The sequence below is a fragment of the Cyanistes caeruleus genome, chromosome 31, assembly GCF_971803275.1.
Source record: "Cyanistes caeruleus chromosome 31, bCyaCae1.hap1.1, whole genome shotgun sequence".
NCBI lineage: Eukaryota > Metazoa > Chordata > Aves > Passeriformes > Paridae > Cyanistes > Cyanistes caeruleus.
The window spans coordinates 1,759,396-1,778,997 of record NC_141731.1 but is presented as its reverse complement, the minus strand read 5'-3'; the positions used below and the strand labels follow the sequence as shown (position 1 = coordinate 1,778,997).

General features: G+C 49.4%; 1 protein-coding gene across 1 annotated transcript; it reads right to left on the bottom strand.

Moving 5' to 3' along the window:
• Positions 1–774: 774 nt before the first annotated feature.
• Positions 775–18,073, bottom strand: LOC111945662 (uncharacterized). Its single transcript, XM_086866593.1, has 2 exons — positions 17,934–18,073; positions 775–2,874 (listed from the first exon to the last, which is right to left on the bottom strand). The coding sequence occupies exon 2, from the start codon at positions 2,754–2,756 to the stop codon at positions 2,031–2,033; it is 726 nt and encodes a 241-aa protein (XP_086722719.1). The 5' UTR covers positions 2,757–2,874; positions 17,934–18,073; the 3' UTR covers positions 775–2,030.
• Between the last annotated feature and the right edge of the window lie 1,529 nt (positions 18,074–19,602).

Below are 19,602 nucleotides of genomic sequence, written 5' to 3'. Positions count from 1 at the left end.
GGATTTCTCCCCTGCCCACATCCAGCTGAGCTGCTCCCAGGGCCAGCAGCAGCTCTCGGGCCACGTGCTGGCCACTGCCGTGCTCCCCAGCGGGGACTGGAGCCAGCAGCTCCTGGTGCTGCTGGAAACCGCCCCCGGCAATGCGGGCTCAGCTCCAGCTGCCAGGTGGAGCACGGCAGCCTGGAGCACCCCCTGAGCCGGCACTGGGGCACGGCCCGGCCCCCACAGCGCCGGGGGCAGCGGGGGAGGCACTGGGGGGGGCCAGAGGGGGATTGGGCTGTGCTGGGAGGAACTGGGAGGGAGTTTGAGACAGACTGGTTTAAACTGGGGAAGGGATTGAGGTACTTAGGATGGCTGGGAAGGGGTTTGAAGGATGTTGGGGAGGGTGGGATGGGGTTCTGGGGGTCCTGATGGACCCTGCGAGGGAGTTTGGGGGTGCTGGGTGTCACTGGGAGGGATTTGAGTGAGCCTGGAGGAGCTGGAGGGAGATTGGGGTTTGGAAAGCAGGGATTAGGATGAGGTTGGTTGTGCTGGGAAGAGACTGGGAGAGTCTTGATGAGTCCTGGTGGGGCTGGGAAGGGACTGGGAGAGGGTTTGGGGGTCCTGGGGCAGTGGGGGGAAATTGGGAGGGGGCTGTGGGATCCTGAGAGGAACAGGAGGGGCTCTGCTGGGTCCTGGGGAGGCTGGGAAGAGACTGGCAGTGATTTACCAAAACAGCAATATTGATCCAGTATCAATATCAATCTGTTAATGGACAAAAAACCTCTCCAACAGTTTAAAGTTACACAGTGGATGTTTAATCCCAGCACTGGGCGAGTGCGGGAGTCACCCCTTAATACGCTCTGCAAGTTGACAAAAGATTCCAGTGTCTATTTATGTACAAAAGTCTTGAATATCCAAAATACTAATACATATTAATACTAATGCATATGCATAATGCTAACACTTTCCGTTCCCCACTTTGGATTAAAATGCACGGTAATCAGTTTAAAAAGTCATTATGCCTGCGTGGTTTGCTCCCTAATTTGAGGAGGGGGTCGTTTTGGTGAGGAGGGGTCATCAGGAGATGAAGGAAAACCGCTCTTCCTCACTCTCACCTTTCTACCTTTACAATGGTTGACATTACAAAGGACATTTGGTACAACTCCAATTTCCTCCCTTGTGACTTTTAAATGGGTTTCCAGATGCAAGGTCTGTGATCTTCCCGAACCCGTTTATCAGTTTCTCTTTTCTCATTATAAGCACAGCTGAACAAACATTCAATGAAAAGTGATTTTTTACCTAAGTCCAAGACTCATTATCTCAAATCCTGCTTTTCCCTTCATCATTAACTCTAACTACTTCCAGCAAGGCCTGTCTCTAGCTGAGATCTCCAATTTTTCTAAAGTACCTAATTGTTTAAAATTAGTGACTCCAAAGGAGGTTTCAGAGGGTCTTGGGTGGGCTGGGAGAGACTGGGAGGGTCCTTGGAGGGGCTTGGGGTGTCTCTGAGAAGTTTTGGGGGTCCTGACCTCTGCAGACCCCCCAGGGATGATGTCAGACGCCACCCACAGCAAGATGCTGACAGGGATTGGAGTCTCAGTGTTGGGCTTCGTCTTCCTGGCACTGGGGCTCGGCTTCTGCCTGTGCAGGAAGGTGAGGGGGGGTCCTAGGGGTCGTGTCCTCCCTCCCCCAGAGCGAGTGTGCTCCCCTCAGAGCCCCCAAGCCCGGTGTCACCCCCTTTTCTCTGCCCACACAGTTCCTGAGGCAAAAGGTTCTCAAGGATTGAAAGTCAACAATTCCCATTGTCATTCTGTATCCTGTTGGATTTTCATTCCCCTGATTTCATCCAGGTGCCCACAGGGAGCCAGGAAGATGTGGAGCCTCCCAGCCAGGTGTCTTCCCAACACGGATCACCAGGACCACGGATCACCAGGGCTCTGCCCAACGGGGGTCACTGGGGATCATCCAACGCCCATCCTCCCATGGGGGATGGAGCTGGAGCAGCGCACAAAGCTCTTCCCGCACTCGGGGCACTTGCAGGGCTTCCCTTACTGGTGCCTCCGTTGGTGTCGGGTCAAGGTTGAGCTGGTGGAGAAGCTCTTCCCACACTGGGGACACTCGTAGGGCCTCTCCCCAGTGTGGATGCGCCGGTGACTGACAAGGGTGGATTTGAGCTTGAAGCCCTTCCCGCAGTCGGGGCAGCGGAAGGGCCTCTCCTCTGTGTGAATCCGCTCATGTCTGAGGACATGGGAGCTGGTCTGAAACCTCTTCCCACACTGGGAACACTCATAGGGCCTCTCCCCAGTGTGAATGAGCTGGTGTGCACTCAGGGCGGCGCTCCACCCAAAGCTCTTCCCACATTCCAAGCAAGTGTAGGGCCGTTCCCCCGTGTGGACCACCTGATGTATCATCAGGCGAAAGATATTTCTGAAGCTCTTCCCACATTTTCCACACTCATAGGGCCGTTCCCCAGTGTGGATCCTCTGGTGATTCCTCAGGCTGGAGCTCTGGCTGAAGCTCATCCCACATTCCCCACACCCATAGGGCTTTTCACCAGTGTGGATCCTCTGGTGCTGGATGAGGTGGGAGCTGTACCTGAAGCCCTTCCCACATTCCAAGCACTTGTGGGGCTTCTCCCCCAGCTCTGAGCTCCGGCTGGATCTCTGGCCATGTTCCTGGCACTGGGGGGATCTTTCCTCCTCGCAGCTCCCTGGACTGGGTTTGCAGCCCCTCCTCATGCGGGATCTCTGGGGCTTTTTCTCCTCCTCTGCCATCTGGACACAGTTTGGGAATGAAAATTCCTGGTTAGGAGGAAAAGGAGAGGAGAGCGCCTTGGGGTGGGGATTCCTCCATGCCCAAGTTCATCTCAGGAAGTCATTGGGCATCTTGTGTCTGTAACAAAGCAAAGCACCAAGATTCAGCCCAAACATCAAAACAATGATGAAAAACTACCCAAACACCAAATTCAGGCAAAACCCCCTCCAGAATACAAAGATTCAGCCCCTGCAAAAAAAAAAAAGCACCAATATTTAGCCCAAAAAAGTTCAGAAACAGCAAGATTCAGTCCCATCAAAATCGTGGATCCCCTCCCCAGTCACCTCCAGGGCAACACTCCTGGGACTGCACATACAGGGAGAATGGAACAGTGTCCTGCTTCCTCTTCCTTCCCTCCCACCTCCTCCTGTGGCCCTACTCTTCCTCCCACTCCTCTTCCTCCTACTATTTCTCCTCCTCCTGCACCTGCTCCTCCTACGTGAATCCTTCCACCATTTTGTTCTTCAACCCTGCTTCTCCTTCCCTTCTCCTCCTGCCCCCAGGCCCAGCACCCACTGCCGCCTCCCTCTTCCCCCCCAGTCCCACAGCATCCCACCGCAGGGGCACGGATGCAGCTGGGCCAGCTCGGCCTGGGGCAGCGCTGGGCTCTCGGCCGCTTCCGCCCGCACTCGCTCCCCACTGCAGCCGCTCCCGCCACCACAGCGCGGGGGGGCCCGGCCTTGGCGCTCCCCCCTCCCACCTCCCCAAATTCCCCTCCAGGGGGGCGCCAAGGCCCGGGGGGGAGGGGCGCAGCTGGGCTCCAGCTGGGGAACGCTGGCAGCTGCGGCTCTGCCTGGACACTGATGAGTCATCAGCGCCGCGCGCTCTGATTGGCTCAGCCCTGCCTGAGCCCTGCGCCTGCACCAAGGGGGGACACCCTGCTCCAGGGGGGATGGCCCCAAAACGGGGGAACCCCAGCAAAGGAACAACAACAAAGCCTCTAGACAAACTGATCCCCTCAACCTCATTGCACATAGGGCCAGGGACGTGGACATAAGGAAGTGACAGGAGGAGCCATCAGCTGCACAAAATGTTATTAAGTGATGACACAGACTGCTGCTCAGCCAAGGTCCTGCTAAATTCATCAACTTCCAGAAGAACAACAAAGACTTAACACAGCCATCAATATCGTTAGCTATACAAAAGTGGGGTGCATATTAAGGGGATATGTAGGAGGTGCACTGGGAAGTCTGTACCTCTCCAGGACTTCAGCCAATGGGGAAAGGGAGATGTGACCAAGAAAATTAGGATGAAAAGGAGGCTGTGTCTGCCAACAATTGGTGAAATCTCATTAGAAATGTCCCATGGCCTCATCCTTTTTTATATGAATACAATTACTGTTACAGGACTCCTCTGTCTTCCTTGTGGACAGAAACCGCTGGGGATGTCAATTTTTCCACACACCTTGGGGCTCCTCCGCAATTCCTTCCACCGTCTGGGCCGGCGGGCAGTGAGTGCAGCTGAAGGGGCCTCACCCAGTTTGGGGGATCGGCTCCCTCGGCTGGCGGCGGCACCGGGCATTGATTGGGTACCCGAGAGTGAGCAGGAGACAGACGAGGGACGGATCAGGGCGGCTCTCAAGAGTCGGCAGGGAGAGAGCACTGAAAATCTCAGCAGTGACTACAGTGGCATCTTCGGGGAGTGAACATGGCAGGGCACCCAGGGAGGGGACAAAAGGGAAAGCCACAATGGGGTCCCAGCAAAAGGGATGAGGATCCCAAAATATCTCTCAAGGGTCCCTTGGGAGCAGGTGGAGGTCGTTTGCACATTCTCCCAGAGGGAATTAAGGACATGGACACCCAGGGGGGCAAGAAGGGAAGTCCAGAAGGGATTTAGACAACAGGGGATGGATGGTGTTGGTGTGCTGGGAAGGGATTGGCTGAAGGGGAGTGTGCAGGAATGTGCTTAAGGAAAGAAGCAGCAGGAGCAATCCATGGGGTAAGAAAAAGGATGATGGAAAAGATGAGGAAGAGAAAAATACTGAGGATTGGGATGTGCTTCAGAAGGGTCTTATCATCAGATCCTTTGTATCCCAGTTTTGGAGGACAGGAAAACAAGGAGGTGAGGATTTCAGGGGGTTTCTCTGAGCTGGGAGCGGCAGGAGCGGGCGCAGAGCTGCGGCACCGGGAGCACGGGCTGGGGGCCTGTGGGGAGCTGTGGGGCCGGGCCGGGGCTGTGGGGCAGCCGGGGCTCAGCGCCGGGCGCTGCCTGAGCCCAGCACCCCCCGGGCAGGGCCCGCAGTGGCCCCCGGCCCCCAGGAGGCTGCGGGACGCCCCGGCCGCTGCCCGGCCCCGTGGAGCTGCCGGCCCTGCCCGCCGGGGGGGCCGCCTTTGGACACTGCGGCAGGACAGGGACCGGCTCTGGGATACGGGCTGGGGAGGGGAGCCTCAGCACAGCCAGCACGAGGAAGGAACAGCTCACAAATGGCGATTAGACCTGCAAGGATCCAGAGGATCCTTTAAGCATTTCCTGGTGGGTCCCTGGAGAAAGGAAGGATTTTGCAGAAAGCTCAGCAGCTGCCACACGATGAGCACCCACAGGCACTGAGGGGGGCTGCAGCAGCGACAGAAGAAGCCCCTGCAGCACTTGCTCACAAAGGCTCAGCAGCTGAATGCAGCAAGGGATGAGCAAAAGGCCAAGCTGAAGGCAAAGGCCATGGCACAGTTCCTACAGCCCCTGAGGGATCAAGCCCAGGGCCCAAGGGGGCCCCAGCACCCAGGGGACACCCTCGGCCACAAGCACCTGGCACAGGCATTGCCCTCCTGGCCAGGGCACAGCCCACCCAAACAGCCCCTGGCAAGGAATCAGCCTTCCAGCTGCAGGGCACAAGGACACTGCAAGCACAGACAGCAGCACCCTCAGCACCAGCAAGTCCAGCCCTTGATGGACACGCATTCTTAGCGGTGGCACAGCTCCCATTCCACCAGGGACCTACCACACTGCAGCCCTTGGGAACATTCAGGGTGGCTCTGGATCCAGAGGAGACCTTTCCTGACGGACACAGGAGCCTCTCCATCCAATCGGAATCTTACACCTAAAGGTGTTAGGGAACATTTTAATAATTAAAGCACTAAGTGGGAAAGATGAGTGGGTGTGTTTTCTTCAGCCACTATTAGCAGATGTGGGGAGAGGGTTTGAAATGCAGGAGCTTTTATTTGCTCACAATTGTGATTGTAATTTACTGGGAAGGGATTTGATGGCCAAATTTGGAATGCAAATTAATATTACCAAAGGTGATACAGAGGCTGGTTCTGTTGTACCTCTGTGTCAAATGTCTGGCAGAGCCAAGGCTGAAGTGAACCCACAAGTGTGGGCAGCCCCAGGGAAATTGGCAAAATTAGATATGGAGCCTCTCCAAATTTCCCTGAAGCAACCAGGACAAGAGGTGTCGAAAAGCAATCCCCTGTTCCAAGGGAGGGAAGGAAGGGCTCACAGCCTGTCTGGGAGTCCTGCTCAAGGCACGGCTTGGGGAGCCAGGGATGGCTCCCTAGAATGCTCCTATCCTGCCAAACAAGAAATCCAATGGAATCCACAGAATGCTGCAGGACCCAAGAAGAAGAAATAAGATGATGAAACTGAGGCACCCCACACTCTCAGATCCTTACACCAGCCTGAACCTGGTGCCCTCCTCACACTGCTGCCATTCACAACTTGATGCAAAAGATGCTTTCTGGGGATCTGCCCACTCACAGAGGATGCAAACACAATTCTGCCTTGGGCTGGCAACAAGAGCTAGAAGGGAAAATGCTCAAGACATGGACGGTCCTTCTGCAGGGATGCACGGAAGCACCGGCCTGATTGGGGCAAGCCTTGCAGGAAATATCAAAGGAATTGACCTCACCCCCAGGGACTGGCTTAATGCAGGATGTGGATGACTTGATCCAGTCAGAGAAACAAGGAGAAAAGGTAGAGGAAGCCTCTGTGAAATGGCTTCATTTTCAGGCTAAAAACCAGCTTTGAGTATCTAAAAAAAGGCCAAAAGATAGAGAAAATGGTTAAATATTTGGGACCTATTTTGACTGAAGCTTTGTCTTGCATTGATCCTGAAGGGGTCCAGGAAATCTCAGAAATAATGCTTCCCAGGCATAAAAAGAAGCTGGAACAATTCTTACAATTAACAGGGAATTGTAGGAGCTGGATTGAGGATTCTCTTTTCCACCCAGAACATTGTGTGAATTTTTTAACCCAGATAGCCTCAATGTTATGGGGTGGACATAAGAAAGAGAAGAAAACTTAACAAAATGGAAAAAATAAAATGATTGATGCCCCAGCCATGGCTCTTCCAGACTCAGAAATCTGAATTGCAAGGGAATATTAAACAGGCCACCCCTGAGCCTGCACTGAAGGCAACACAGCAGCAGCAGCCAGGGCTCCCCAGCGGGGGAAGCCCCTGTGCCTGCCCACAGATCCTCTGCTCAAATCCTCGGCCTGGCCACCCTCCTTTGCCATCTCCAGCCACTGCGGGACAATCCTTGCTCTCACTCTTGCACCTTCAGGCCTTTCTGTGCCTGCCCTTGCCACAGCTGCTGGGGAAGGCACCGGGACAATTCCACTCTGCCTCTCAATTCCACTCACACTCTGCCCTGCCTGGGATTAGCTGCTGGCAAAATAGACCAACTTGAAAATGGCTTCAAATCTTTTTTTTTCTAAAGGGACTTGGTTTGCATTTGCCTTGGGGAAAGGAAATTTAAAGGTGTTTTTTAAGGGATGTTCCACCACTCAGCAGAGATGAAATTAACATCTCAACAGACTGGGAATAGCCCAAAAGATTCCCCCCAAGACCATCAACAAAACATCAACACCCAGCAGCAAACATCAACCAACATCTACCCCAGACACTGCCCCAGGCACAGCTGGAGACACCTGGTCTGGAAAAGGCTGAGCAGGAAATCCAGGAGTGCCCACCTAATTCCCATCACAGGCACAGAAATCCGGGTGCACAGGAAACCAAATCCTAACAACTCCACGCCTTCAAACCAATGAACATTAAACCAATGGATTTCTATGGGGTCAGAGTGTATGAATTTAGGAAAAATCTAGTCAAACTCATGTGTCATGGAATGATTTTCTCTGCACACCCAGCCTAAGTGAGCAATTAATGATTTCTGTTGTACATTCTGGCCAGAATCAAGTAATGCCTAAGACATCATTGGAGAGTTTTTCAGTTTCAGTGAAAAGATTACACCGTTAGAATAATTTTTCAAAATAATTTTACTTCTATATTGTCAGTTCTGTTTGGGCCAGTGGTGTGAGAATCAGTTTTTAGTCCCAGGAGAATTAAAAGGAAACACTTGATTGCTTTCTCATTCTTGTTTTATATTTGTAAGTGACTCTTAGTGATGACAAAATGATGTTTTTCGATGAGTTTTTCGATGTTCACCTTTAAGCTGCACTTTGAAAACTAGAAGAGCTTTAAAGTTGGGGCTTTAACACATAAACAGCTAATAAAATATTGTTTAAAAAAAAAAAAAATAGCAGATCAGTGCGGGGGGGCACGTGTGAGTCACTGGGATGTCTGCCCTGGAAGAGAAGCTTTCCTCCAGGCAGCCAGGAGAGGAGCTTTAGAAATGCAAATTAACACTGAAGGGACAAAGCCTGCACAATGGCCCAAGGGCTTCCTGCCTGCAGGAGGAATTGGGATCATTCCCTCTGCCCCTCAGCCCAAGCTCTGCCTGCTTGCACAGATGGAATTTGCACAGCTAAAGGCACAGCCCATTGTGAGGATATCTGACTCTGCAGCAGAAATTGGTTCAGCTGCAAAGGAAAACAGAAAATGGAGAATGTTGTGAAAACTTCACTAAAACAAGTGGGGGAGAATCATCCCTGTCCCCACTCCAACATGTACTGTCTCTGTCTATGTTATATAGGGTGTATCAGACCACTGGGGTTTATTTGCTACCACAAGGTCAGGGAAATCAGTTGGGAATCCAAATATGTGATGAACAAAAATAGCCAACTGTTTATGAATCCCTGCCTGAAGGGAGCACCCAGAAATGGGGAAAAGATGAACGGCCACCAGAACAAATCCTGAAACACCATGGACCAGCACCTGGAAACCCTGATAAATTCATAGCAGGTACCAGAGAAACCATTTCTCATTCCAATGGCATAATTAGATTACAGGATGTCATTGAAATAATAACCAACCACACAGCTCCAGCTCCTGACCTTCCCCTCAACCAATCCACTCAGAAGAGGAACACAACATTTCACCATGGGATGGGATCAGATTACCTTTTAGCAGAAAAAGGAGAGGTTTGGGAAAAGTTAAATGATTCAAACTGCTGATGGCAAACAGATCAGCAAGGAAAAGGTGCAGAAACAGATAAAAAAGGAAATAGCAAAGCAGCTCATGTACTTGTTCAAATGTGGAAAGGATGGGAATGGGACACAGTTTTGTGGTTCCCTCACAGACCGTGGGTTAAACAAATGCTGTTTCTCCTCTCATGTGCTACAGCAACTCTCATCTTTTTACCATGCACCACACCTTGCTGAGTGCAGCTCATTCAGCAGCTGAGCAAGGGGATGCAGGGGGCAGCCAGGCCTCCTGAGCCACAAACGGCTACAAAAGGACAGAGAATGAGGGCACTGAGAGCAATCCCAAAAACAAAGAACACCCAGGAAGGAAAAACAGAGGCAATGAGAGAATCTGCTTGGAGATAGGGCCAGGGACTTGTACATAAGGAAGGAATGGGAGAAATCACCAGTTTCAGAAAATGTTACTAATTGACAAGGACTGCTGCTCAGACCAAGTCCCGCTACAATCCTGAACTTCCAGAAGAACAAAGACTTCACAGAGCCACGAATTCTCCGGAAGCCCATCCAGCTGCAACCGTCTCCGCCGCTCACAGCGTCCCTCTGAGAGAGGTGAGGTGCTTTTCGGTCTGCTCTGGTGCCTGCCGATAAGACGCAGCCAAAGCTTCGCATGGTTGGGCTGGAGGAATTCCTGGTATTGCCCAGGCACCGTCTGTCAGACAAGTGCGAAAGCGTTGCAGGTTGGGCAGCAGTGCTGTGTGGTGTATTGTAACTGTAACATGGAGAAGCTTAAAGGGATTTGAGGTGGCAATGCCCCTGTACCACCTACTTCTCCTTTGGGGTGCTTATTAGCACATTGCAAACAGGGAAACTTTGGGCAAGATTTACGTAAAGTTGATTGATTATTGTAATACATGGTGGCCAGGATATGACCTGGACAGTGGGGAAAAGTGGCCGAGAAATGGATCTTTGCAGCAGAACACCATTTTACAGTTGATGTTGTTCTGTAAGCCAGAGGGAAAGTGGGATGAAGTTCTGTACGTTGATTTGTTTTTCTATTTGTGAGACAAGCCAGAATGGCAGGCTGAGTGTGCATTGATGGCAGTTAAGGCACGTGTGAGTGATAAATGTGAGCTTTGTGTAAAAGGAAAAAGTTGTTTAGAGCACCTGGCATTAAAAGAAAGTTTGTGTCAGGGGAAAGAGATGGATGTTGATTTACAAGTGGTTTCAGCAGAACCAAAAGAACCCGATTTTGTTTTGTCTGCCCCCACTTCACCCAATCCTATTTCACCTAACCCTATCTCGCCTAATCCCACTTCACCTTGCCCTCTTTATCCTCCTCTACCGCCTTCACCTGATCCTTCTTCTCCAGGAAATGATCCAAATCTAACCGTGATACAAGGAAATGTGAAAAATGCTGGGGAGGAAGATAGCAGTAGCAGGGGTGATGATAATAAATCAGCGACACCGGTATCCCATCGGACTCGGTCACAGCTTGCTCCAGTTCTGGGTAGAACGGGAAAAGATTTGGGCAGACAAAGGCGGACTGTGATTGCCCCCTTGAGACAAGGAGTAGCAGTAGAAGGGCTGGTGTTTGTGGAAGTTCCTTTTTCACCCGCAGACTTGATAATTTGGAAACAATCAGCTGGAACTTAGAGAGAAAATCCTGATAAAGTAGCAGGGGTGGTAAAAATGATTATGAAAACTCAGAATCCAGATTGGCATGATATACAAGTAATAGTGGATAATTTAATGGACTCTACTGAGAAAGAGATGGTGCTTAGAGCAGCCAAGGAGAAGGTGAGAGAAGATCTCAGAACTGGGGTGCTGACGGCGACTTTAGATGAGAACTTTCCAACCGAGGATCCAGGGTGGGATCCCAATGCCTTTGGGGACATGCGGAGGCTGAAGAGATATCAAGAGTGGCTCCAGACAGGGGTTGGGAATGCTGTACCTAAGGCTATGAATTGGTCTAAATTGTATGAGATAAGACAGGAAAAGAAAGAATCCCCTGCTGCATTTTTGGAAAGGCTTAAGGAGGCAGCAAGAAAGTATACAGATCTTCAACTAGAAACAGAACAAGCGAATGTTCAGCTTGTGTTCATTTTTCTTGGGCAGTCGCAGGATGATATTAGGAGAAAATTGCAGAAGTTAGAAGGAAAAGGTTCAAGGAATTTGAATCAATTACTTGAAGTGGCTTGGAAAGTATACAATAACAGGGAAAAGGAAGCTAGTAAAAAGCAGCAGCAAAATCTTTTGGCAGTGGTCCAAGGAAGAGAGAATCCAGGTTTCTGAGGATGCGGCAGAGGTGATCGTGGACTGGGGAGGGGCGGACTTGGCAGAGGACGAGGGGGATGGGTTTTGCCAAGAATAGGGTTAAATCAATGTGCTTATTGTAGACAAGAGGGCACTGGAAAAATGAATGCCCAAATTGGTTTAACCAGGGCAATCAGTTCAAGCAGAATCAAGATGCTTCCAAATTAATGGTGCTGGGGGAGTACAGCAGCTGACTAGAATCAGAACAAAAACCAACACAAGAACCTTTAGTAACTATACAATTGGGAGATGAAGAAGTAAAATTTCTGGTGGATACGGGGGCTACATATTCTGTGCTAAATGATCTAAAAGGCCAAGCTGGAGACAAAACAGCAACAATAGTTGGAGCCACAGGGAAGGAGGAGAATCGACCATTCCTGCAACCCCTGGATTTGTGCTTCGGAAACAAAGTGTTAACACATGAATTTTCAGATATGCCTGAGTGTCCAATTCCACTTTGAGGATGAGATTTATTAGCAAAACTTGATGCAGTGATAACTTTTGAAAACAGGGAGCTTTTAATGAAAATACCTGAATCAAAGACAGGACAGATCTTAATGATAAAAGAAAAACCAGTCCCTGCTATCCCTCGGGAAGTACAGGATGCAGTAATTCCCTCTGTATGGGAAACAGACATACCAGGAAAATCTAAGTTGGCACAACCAGTACATGTAGAATGAAAAGAAGGAGCAAAAGCTGTCCAGGTTAAACAGTATCCCATAAAGCCAGAAGCACGGCAAGGAATAGTAAAGATTACTGGAAAATTTTTGAAGTACCAAATTTTAGAAGAATGTGAATCAGAATTGAATACACCAATATTTCCAGTGAAGAAACCAAATGGTGAGTACAGACTAGTACGGGATTTAAGAGCAATAAATGGAATAACTAAAGATATTTACCCAGTGGTAGCTAATCCCTACACATTGTTGACATCTGTGAAAGAGAAATAGAAATGGTTTACTGTAATTGATTTAAAAGATGCCTTTTTCTGCATACCCCTAGACAAAGAAAGTAGGAAACTGTTTACCTTTGAATGGGAAAATCCAGACAATGGAAGGAAAACCCAGCTCACCTGGACATGACTCCCACAAGGATACAAGAACAGTCCAACCCTATTTGGAAGCCAGCTGGTGAAGGAGCTGGAGATTTGGACATGTTTTGAGGAAGAACATGGAGAATGGCATGTTCTGAGGGAGCAATACCTGCTGTTATAGTATGTCGATGATATACTGATAGCTACAGAAAACAACCTGCATAAAGGTAACAATTGAAATTTTATATCAACTAGGAATGGGAGGATATAAAGTGTCTTAAGAAAAGGCACAAATTGCCCAACAGACTGTGATTTACCTGGGATGTGAAATCTCACAAGGGCAATGTAAGCTGGGTACTAACCTTATTCAAGCTATTTGTACTATTCCAGAACCCCAGAACCTACATGAGCTACGAGTTTTCCTCAGGATGACTGTGTTGCCTGTGGATCACGGACTATGGACTAATTGCAAAACCCCTGTATGAAGCCCAGAAGACACAACCACTTACCTGGGGCAAACCACAGAAGGAGGCCTTCCTCAAACTGAAGGAGGCATTGACAATGGCTCCGGGGTTAGGACTGCATGATTTGTCCAAAGATTTTCAGCTGTTTGTGCATGGAAGATCACACCCAGCACTGGCAGTGCTGACCCAATGTTTGGGAAGCTGGAAAAGGCTGGTAGGCTGCTTTTCCAAACAACTTGACAACGTGAGTGCTGGATGGCCTTCATGCCTGCGGGCAGCTGCAGCCACTGTGATGCTGATCCAAGAAGCCAGGAAACTCACAATGGGTAGAGACATAGATGTCTATGTGCCACACATGGTGACCACTGGTTTAGAACAAAAGGGGGGCCACTGGCTATCTCCAAGCAGGATGATGAAATTCCAGGTAATCCTAACCAAACAGGATGATGTCACATTAAAGACAGCTAAACCTTTTGAATCCAGCTTTGCTCCTTACCAGCAAACACATCTGCCCAACGAACAGAACTGGTTGCTTTAACCAGGGCATTAGAGATGAGTGAAGGGAAGAAAGTAAATATCTGGAATGATTCAAAACATGCTTTTGGAGTGGTGCATGTACACGGGGCACTGGGGAAAGAAAGAGAACCGTTGTCTTCTCAAGGCACACACATTAAACATCAAGATGCAGTCCTGCAATTAACAAAAGCATTTCAAAAGCCTGACCAAGTAGCAATCATGCACTGCAAAGCTCAACAATCAGGAAGCTCCAAAATTCATGAGAGAAATCGGAAAGCAGACTTGACAGCCCGACAAGCTGCTCGAGAAGTGCAAACTCTAATGGCATTGATACCTTTAAAAACTAATGTATCTCATTTCAATTTACCTCCAGAACCAAGATATTCAATAGAGGATGAGAAATTGGGACGCTCACTGAATGCACAGAAGAATTCAGAAGGGTGGTATGTGACTACACAGGGACAAGTAGTGGTACCCCCCTTGATAATGAGAGAACTTCTACAAATTAAACATAACAAATGCCATTGGAGTGCAGAGGCAGTGGTGAAATTGTTAAAACAAAATTTAATTTCAGTACGGATGTTAACAACGGCAAAATCAGTAATGTCAAAATGTGAAATTTGCTTAAAGAACAATCCAGTGGCTAGACTACAGGCACAATTAGGGAAAACTTGGGTAGGAACAGAACCAGGAGATTATTGGCAAGTAGATTTCGTAGAATTAGCAAGAACTCGAGGATACAAATATCTATTGGTAGGGGTTGACACATTTTCAGGATGGCCAGAAGCTCTTCCCTGTCACACAAATCAAGCAAAGAAGACATTCAAGTGGTTACTGCAAGAAATCATTCCAAGATTTGGGGTGCCTCTAGGAATATCATCAGATAGGGGCCCACATTTCACAGCCACAGTAGTGAGGGAGGTGAGTAGGCTACTGGGAATAGCTTGGCATCTCCATACACCATGGAGACCCCAATCCAGTGGACAGGTAGAGAGGATAAATCAGACATTGAAGAGGCAAATCAACAAAAGATGCCAAGAGGCTAAATTGCAGTAGCCACAAGCTTTACCAATAGCACTGCTGAGGATTTGGATAAAGCCTAGGAGCAGGATGTCAGTCAGTCCTTATGAGATATTGGATGGGAAACCATATGAATGCCCTGAACCTAATCCAAATGTACATTTTACAGGGAAGCAAGAGGTGTAGAATTATGTTCTGTCTCTTGGAAAAGCTCGAGCTCGACTTCGGAGCACCCTTGTGTGGAACAGGCCGCTGACTCTTGAGAATCCAGTTCATGACATCCCCCCGGGAGATGAAGTGTACGGTAAAAGCTGGAAGGAAGAACCATTAAAAGAAAGGTGGAATGGACCCTATCAGGTACTGTTAACTACCTTGACAGCAGTCAAAGGAGCTGGACTGGATCCCTGCATACATTACACCAGAGTGAAGAAGGTTTCCCCTGCACTGTGGACTGCACAAACTGTAGGGCCAACAAAGCTGCAGATAAAGCGGGTCTGATTGTTTCAAATGTCTAGGTTGCTAGTGACTGTAATGGTGATTATTTCATGGCCTTTAGGGCCATCAGCAGGAATCAATGCTACCTTGGAATGTGAAATGCAAAAGGATCAGCTGACAACTCTTCATTTTAGAATGAAGAGGGATGTGGGGGTGCAGCCAGAAACAAGTGATAAAAGTCTCTAATACTATTCAGGCAGAAAATGGGATGATTGGATTAATTAAAGATTTGGCCAACATGCAAAACATCAGCAAAATAACTGCCTGTCTGACAATACCAAAGGCAGCAGGAGACCAAATAAATTGGGGAATTATAACATCAGAATTACCTGAAATACAAAAGAATAAAAATGAAAATGTGAGGTGTGTATTTCAAATAGATTACAAGTACCCAAATAAGACAGTGTTTGAAAATGCTGTGAAGGCAAAGTATTCATCTCTATGGGATTGTCATGAAAATGGAGGAAAGTATGAACCAAAACTAGGCTGGTATGGGGGATTAGGGAATTATGGATGGTGTTATGAAAAGATAGCAAAGGTCATTAAAGAAAAGATTCCAGTATCAAAGTGGAAGTGTGAAGGACAGGAAGGAAAAGATCGGGCTGAAGCTTGGGAAAGTGCATGGGCAATGAGTGGGCTTCAGAAATTCCAATCTATGGCAGATAGCCCTTGGTGCATTAAGTGGGAAGGCTCTGAAAATGAAACAGATCCAGGGGTATGGAACACTGCAACCAGTAGTAGAATGGAGGCAGACAAAGTGAATTGCTGGGAATGGAACAAAGCTTAGGACTGTACTTCTGATGATGAAGAAATAAAACAAATGCCACCACTTGTGGTAGCTCTGCAAATTGGATGTGCCTGCAGAGGAATCAAACATAAACAAGGGGAAAAAAATGACAAGACAGGACAAGTAATCCAAAAGGTAATATGGAGCACAAGTACAATTCAGAGTCCAGGCCAATTTGGATGGGCAGCAAGCGATGGCACCTGGACAACACATCTGCCTCTAGGTGAAAAAGTAAAAGAGATTATTTTAGCCCTCCCCACCTTATCCCCAATTTGGAAAAGGTCCCCATCCAAAGGAGAGCATGAACATCTGCAAATAAGGATGAGACAAGAAGTTCAGGAAAAAATCTGAAGATGAAAAAAGATGGCAGGAACCCTCCAGTAGTGTAAAATTTGAGTGGGCTCTGGAATCCTTGTTTGGTCCAATAGCAAATTATAACAATAGAAAGATGTTGTACAAACTTACAGGTCAGGTGGAAAGATTGGCAAGAGTTACCAAATAGGGATTTGGAGAGCTAAATGTACAATTACAAGCCACAACTAAAATGACCCTGCAAAACAGACTGGCTTTAGATATGTTATTGATGAAAGAACACGGAGTATGCGGGTACCTAAAAGGACAAATTGATCACTGCTGCATCCACATCCCAAATGGAACTGCAGATGTAGAACACGACATTAATCCATTAAAACAAATAGAACATGAAGCACAGAAAGAGAGGGAAGATCTGACTACAAGTTGGGTAGATAAAATTTTTGAAGGGTTAGGATGGAATGTGAGGTCCTGGATCAAATCTATTCTTGAGAGTCTGATAATCCTACTAATTGTGTTCTTAGTAATCTGATTAATCTGTGCAGTTTTAAAAGAAGAAACAAGGAAAAGAGTATCCTGGAACCAGAAGATAATAAAGGCACTGACACAGGACAGAGATCCACATCCGCATTTGTCATCTCCAAGTCCTCCAGAGTGTAACAACGCTTACGACAACTGCGGATTCGAAGATGAACATCAAGTACAAACACAGAAAAAGGACTGTATATAATGAAAGCATTACACTTATTATAGTAAAGTGAAATATTTTCAAAGGGGGGAAATACATTACTATGGCGTTAAATGTTTCTGAAAATGTTTCTTAAAATCATGTAGAGGTAGCCCACATGAATGCTGGGTAATAAGGGATGGTCTAGCAAGCTGAAATGTTTGTGGTAACGGGAACTGGTACTTGGGGTCTCCAAGATACCCACCCAGAGATAAGATTCGGACATGTTCATACAAGGATGAGCTAACTCTCATGAAGCAATATACATAAAGTTAATGAAAATTTAGTAATGAAGCAATATCGATAAGGTTGTTACAGTGATTACTGCTACAGCTGAAATTGTAGAAATATGTGCACTTTGGACAAAGACAATGGAGCTAGATTTGGGTTGCTACCCCTAGTTCCCCCACGCTTCAATAAAGCACCTGCATACAATCAATCTACAATTATGTGTTTTCCTGAATGCTAACAAAGATCAAAAACTTCCCAAACACCAAAAATCTGATATCCCCCCAAAATAGAAAGATTCAGCCCCCACAAGAAAAAAAAACAACACCAACATTCAGCCCAATAAAGCTCAGAAACACCAAGATTCAGCCCCGCGAAGATCTTGCATCTCCCTGCCCGGGCACTCGCTGCATGGGTGGGTGAGGGGGGGGCAATGAGGCCAGGCCGGAGCAGGGGGTGCCTGAGAGAGGCCCCGAGCCCGGCAGAAGCCCCTGCACAGCCATGCAAGTGGCTCCTGGCCGGACTCGGGGATCCCCCTGGCCATCCCCGCTGGAGCAGCCTGGTCCTGAGGGACTCTGGCCCCTGCGAGGGACCCCAGGCTGCAGCAGGACAAGGATTCCTGGCCCTCAGGGGGAGGCAGTGACATGACCTGACTGTGACCCCCATCCCTGTGCCTCTGGGCGGGGAGGGGGACGGAGAGGGGCACAAAGTTAAGCCCGGGAAGGAGGGACAGCTGGGGGGAAGATGCATTTCCGTAGGAATTACTTTACTTCTCGTTTTCTTGTTCTGATATGTTGGATAATAAATTCAATTTAATTTCCCCAAGTCAGGTGTGCTGTGCCCGTGACCAAGGATTGAACTGTCCCCACCCTCATCCCGACCCCCGAGCCTTTCCTTGTGTGTTCTGCTCCCCGCCCGGGACAGGAAGGAGAGTCACAGAGTTTTGGCCTCGCTCCGGCATGCCCTGCTCCATCCCGGACTCACCCCCAGCTCCCAGCGCCCTCAGCTCCCGGGCACCCCGAGCTCCCGGCGCTTCAGCGCAGCGGCGCTTCCTTGGCCTCCTGCCCGGGCCGGGCCCAGCGCCGGGGCCGCTCCTCAGCCGAAAGGTCCGAGAAATGGCGGAGCGCAGCCCAATGGAGGTGAGTCCGTGCCGTGTGCAGAGCCCGCCGCTGGCTGCGATTGGCTGCTGCTGCCGTCACTCGTGGTTCTGGCGCGCGCTGATTGGGCAGAGCGGGGACAAGCCCGGCCCCGCTGGCGCCCCCAGGGCAGCCGCGGGGCAGGAGAGCCGCCATTGCCGGAGCGTCTGTGCGGGCCCGGCAGCGGCGGCAGCAGCGGCCGGAGCCCGGTGAGGCGGCGGCGGAGCTCGGAGGCGGCCCCAGCGCAGCGTCCCGGGCACAGCGCAGCCACCTCCGGCCTCCCGACACGAAGCGGGACGAGCCAGCGCTGCTCCGCCACCGCCTCCTGCCGAGGCCCCAGCGGCAAGGAGACCGCGGGCAGCCGCTCCCGCAGCGCCCTCAGCCCAGGGCCAACACGGGCCGCCCACGGCACAAGCCACCCGCCACAGCCCCCTGCCGCCCCCTCCCGGGCCCGCAGCGAGCCCCGAACCCCCGCAGAACCCAGCGCGGCTCCCCCCTGCGATGGCCGGGGCCGCCTCCGAGCTCCGCCGCCGCCTCTCCGGTTGTTGTCAATGAAATTACAATTTTGACAACTAGGTCCCTTGGGTTAATGGCAGTTTAATTAAAAATGAATACAATTTAGTAAATGGAATAGTAATTTGTTATAAAAGAATACAGTTTAGTAAAAGAATATCATTTAGCAAAAAATTACAATTATATATATAATTTGCCAGTAATTCAGTATGATTAAAGCATAAGCAAACCCGACCGGGGTACGGGTTCCTCACCCTGCCTCATGTACAGAACAAAGCACTTCAAGCTAAACTTATATACTGTATGCTTACACATATTCGTTAATGCTTCCCGTAAATTTCCTCCAATTTCAAATTTTTCTGACTATAAGTCACTTTTCTTCACAGCACATGTTTCACTTGTTGTTAGGGGAACTTCAGTCTTCTTTTGGGAGTCTTTTGGCGAAGGCTTCTCCTCTTCCTCATTGTCCTTTGGATAACCTTACAGGTTTGCGTGTGCGTACTAAGCGTTGTGTTATGTTACTCTACTAATTAGTCTGATATTTACTGATTTTTAGGCCCAATGCGTAAAGTCGTTCTAATTTTGTCCATCTCAAGGCCGTTTTGGTCACTACATCCTGTACCTCAATTTTAACATGTAACATCTGTAAAGGGGTGCATCTCCCTTGTAACACTGATTCTTTTTGGTGCTTCTAATAATAGCTTTCCAAATAGTTACAGTTTAGTCAGCACGAAAAAATTCCATTTATTACACAGCCTCCCGGGCCCGCAGCGAGCCCCGAGCCCCCGCAGAACCGAGCGCGGCTCCCACCTGCGATGGCCGGGGCCGCCTCCGAGCTCCGCCGCCGCCTCACCGGGCTCCGGCCGCTGCTGCCGCCGCTGCCGGGCCCGCACAGACGCTCCGGCAATGGCGACTCTCCTGCCCCACGGCCGCCCTGGGGGCGCCAGCGGGGCCGGGCTTGTCCCCGCTCTGCCCAATCAGCGCGCGCCAGAACCACGAGTGAC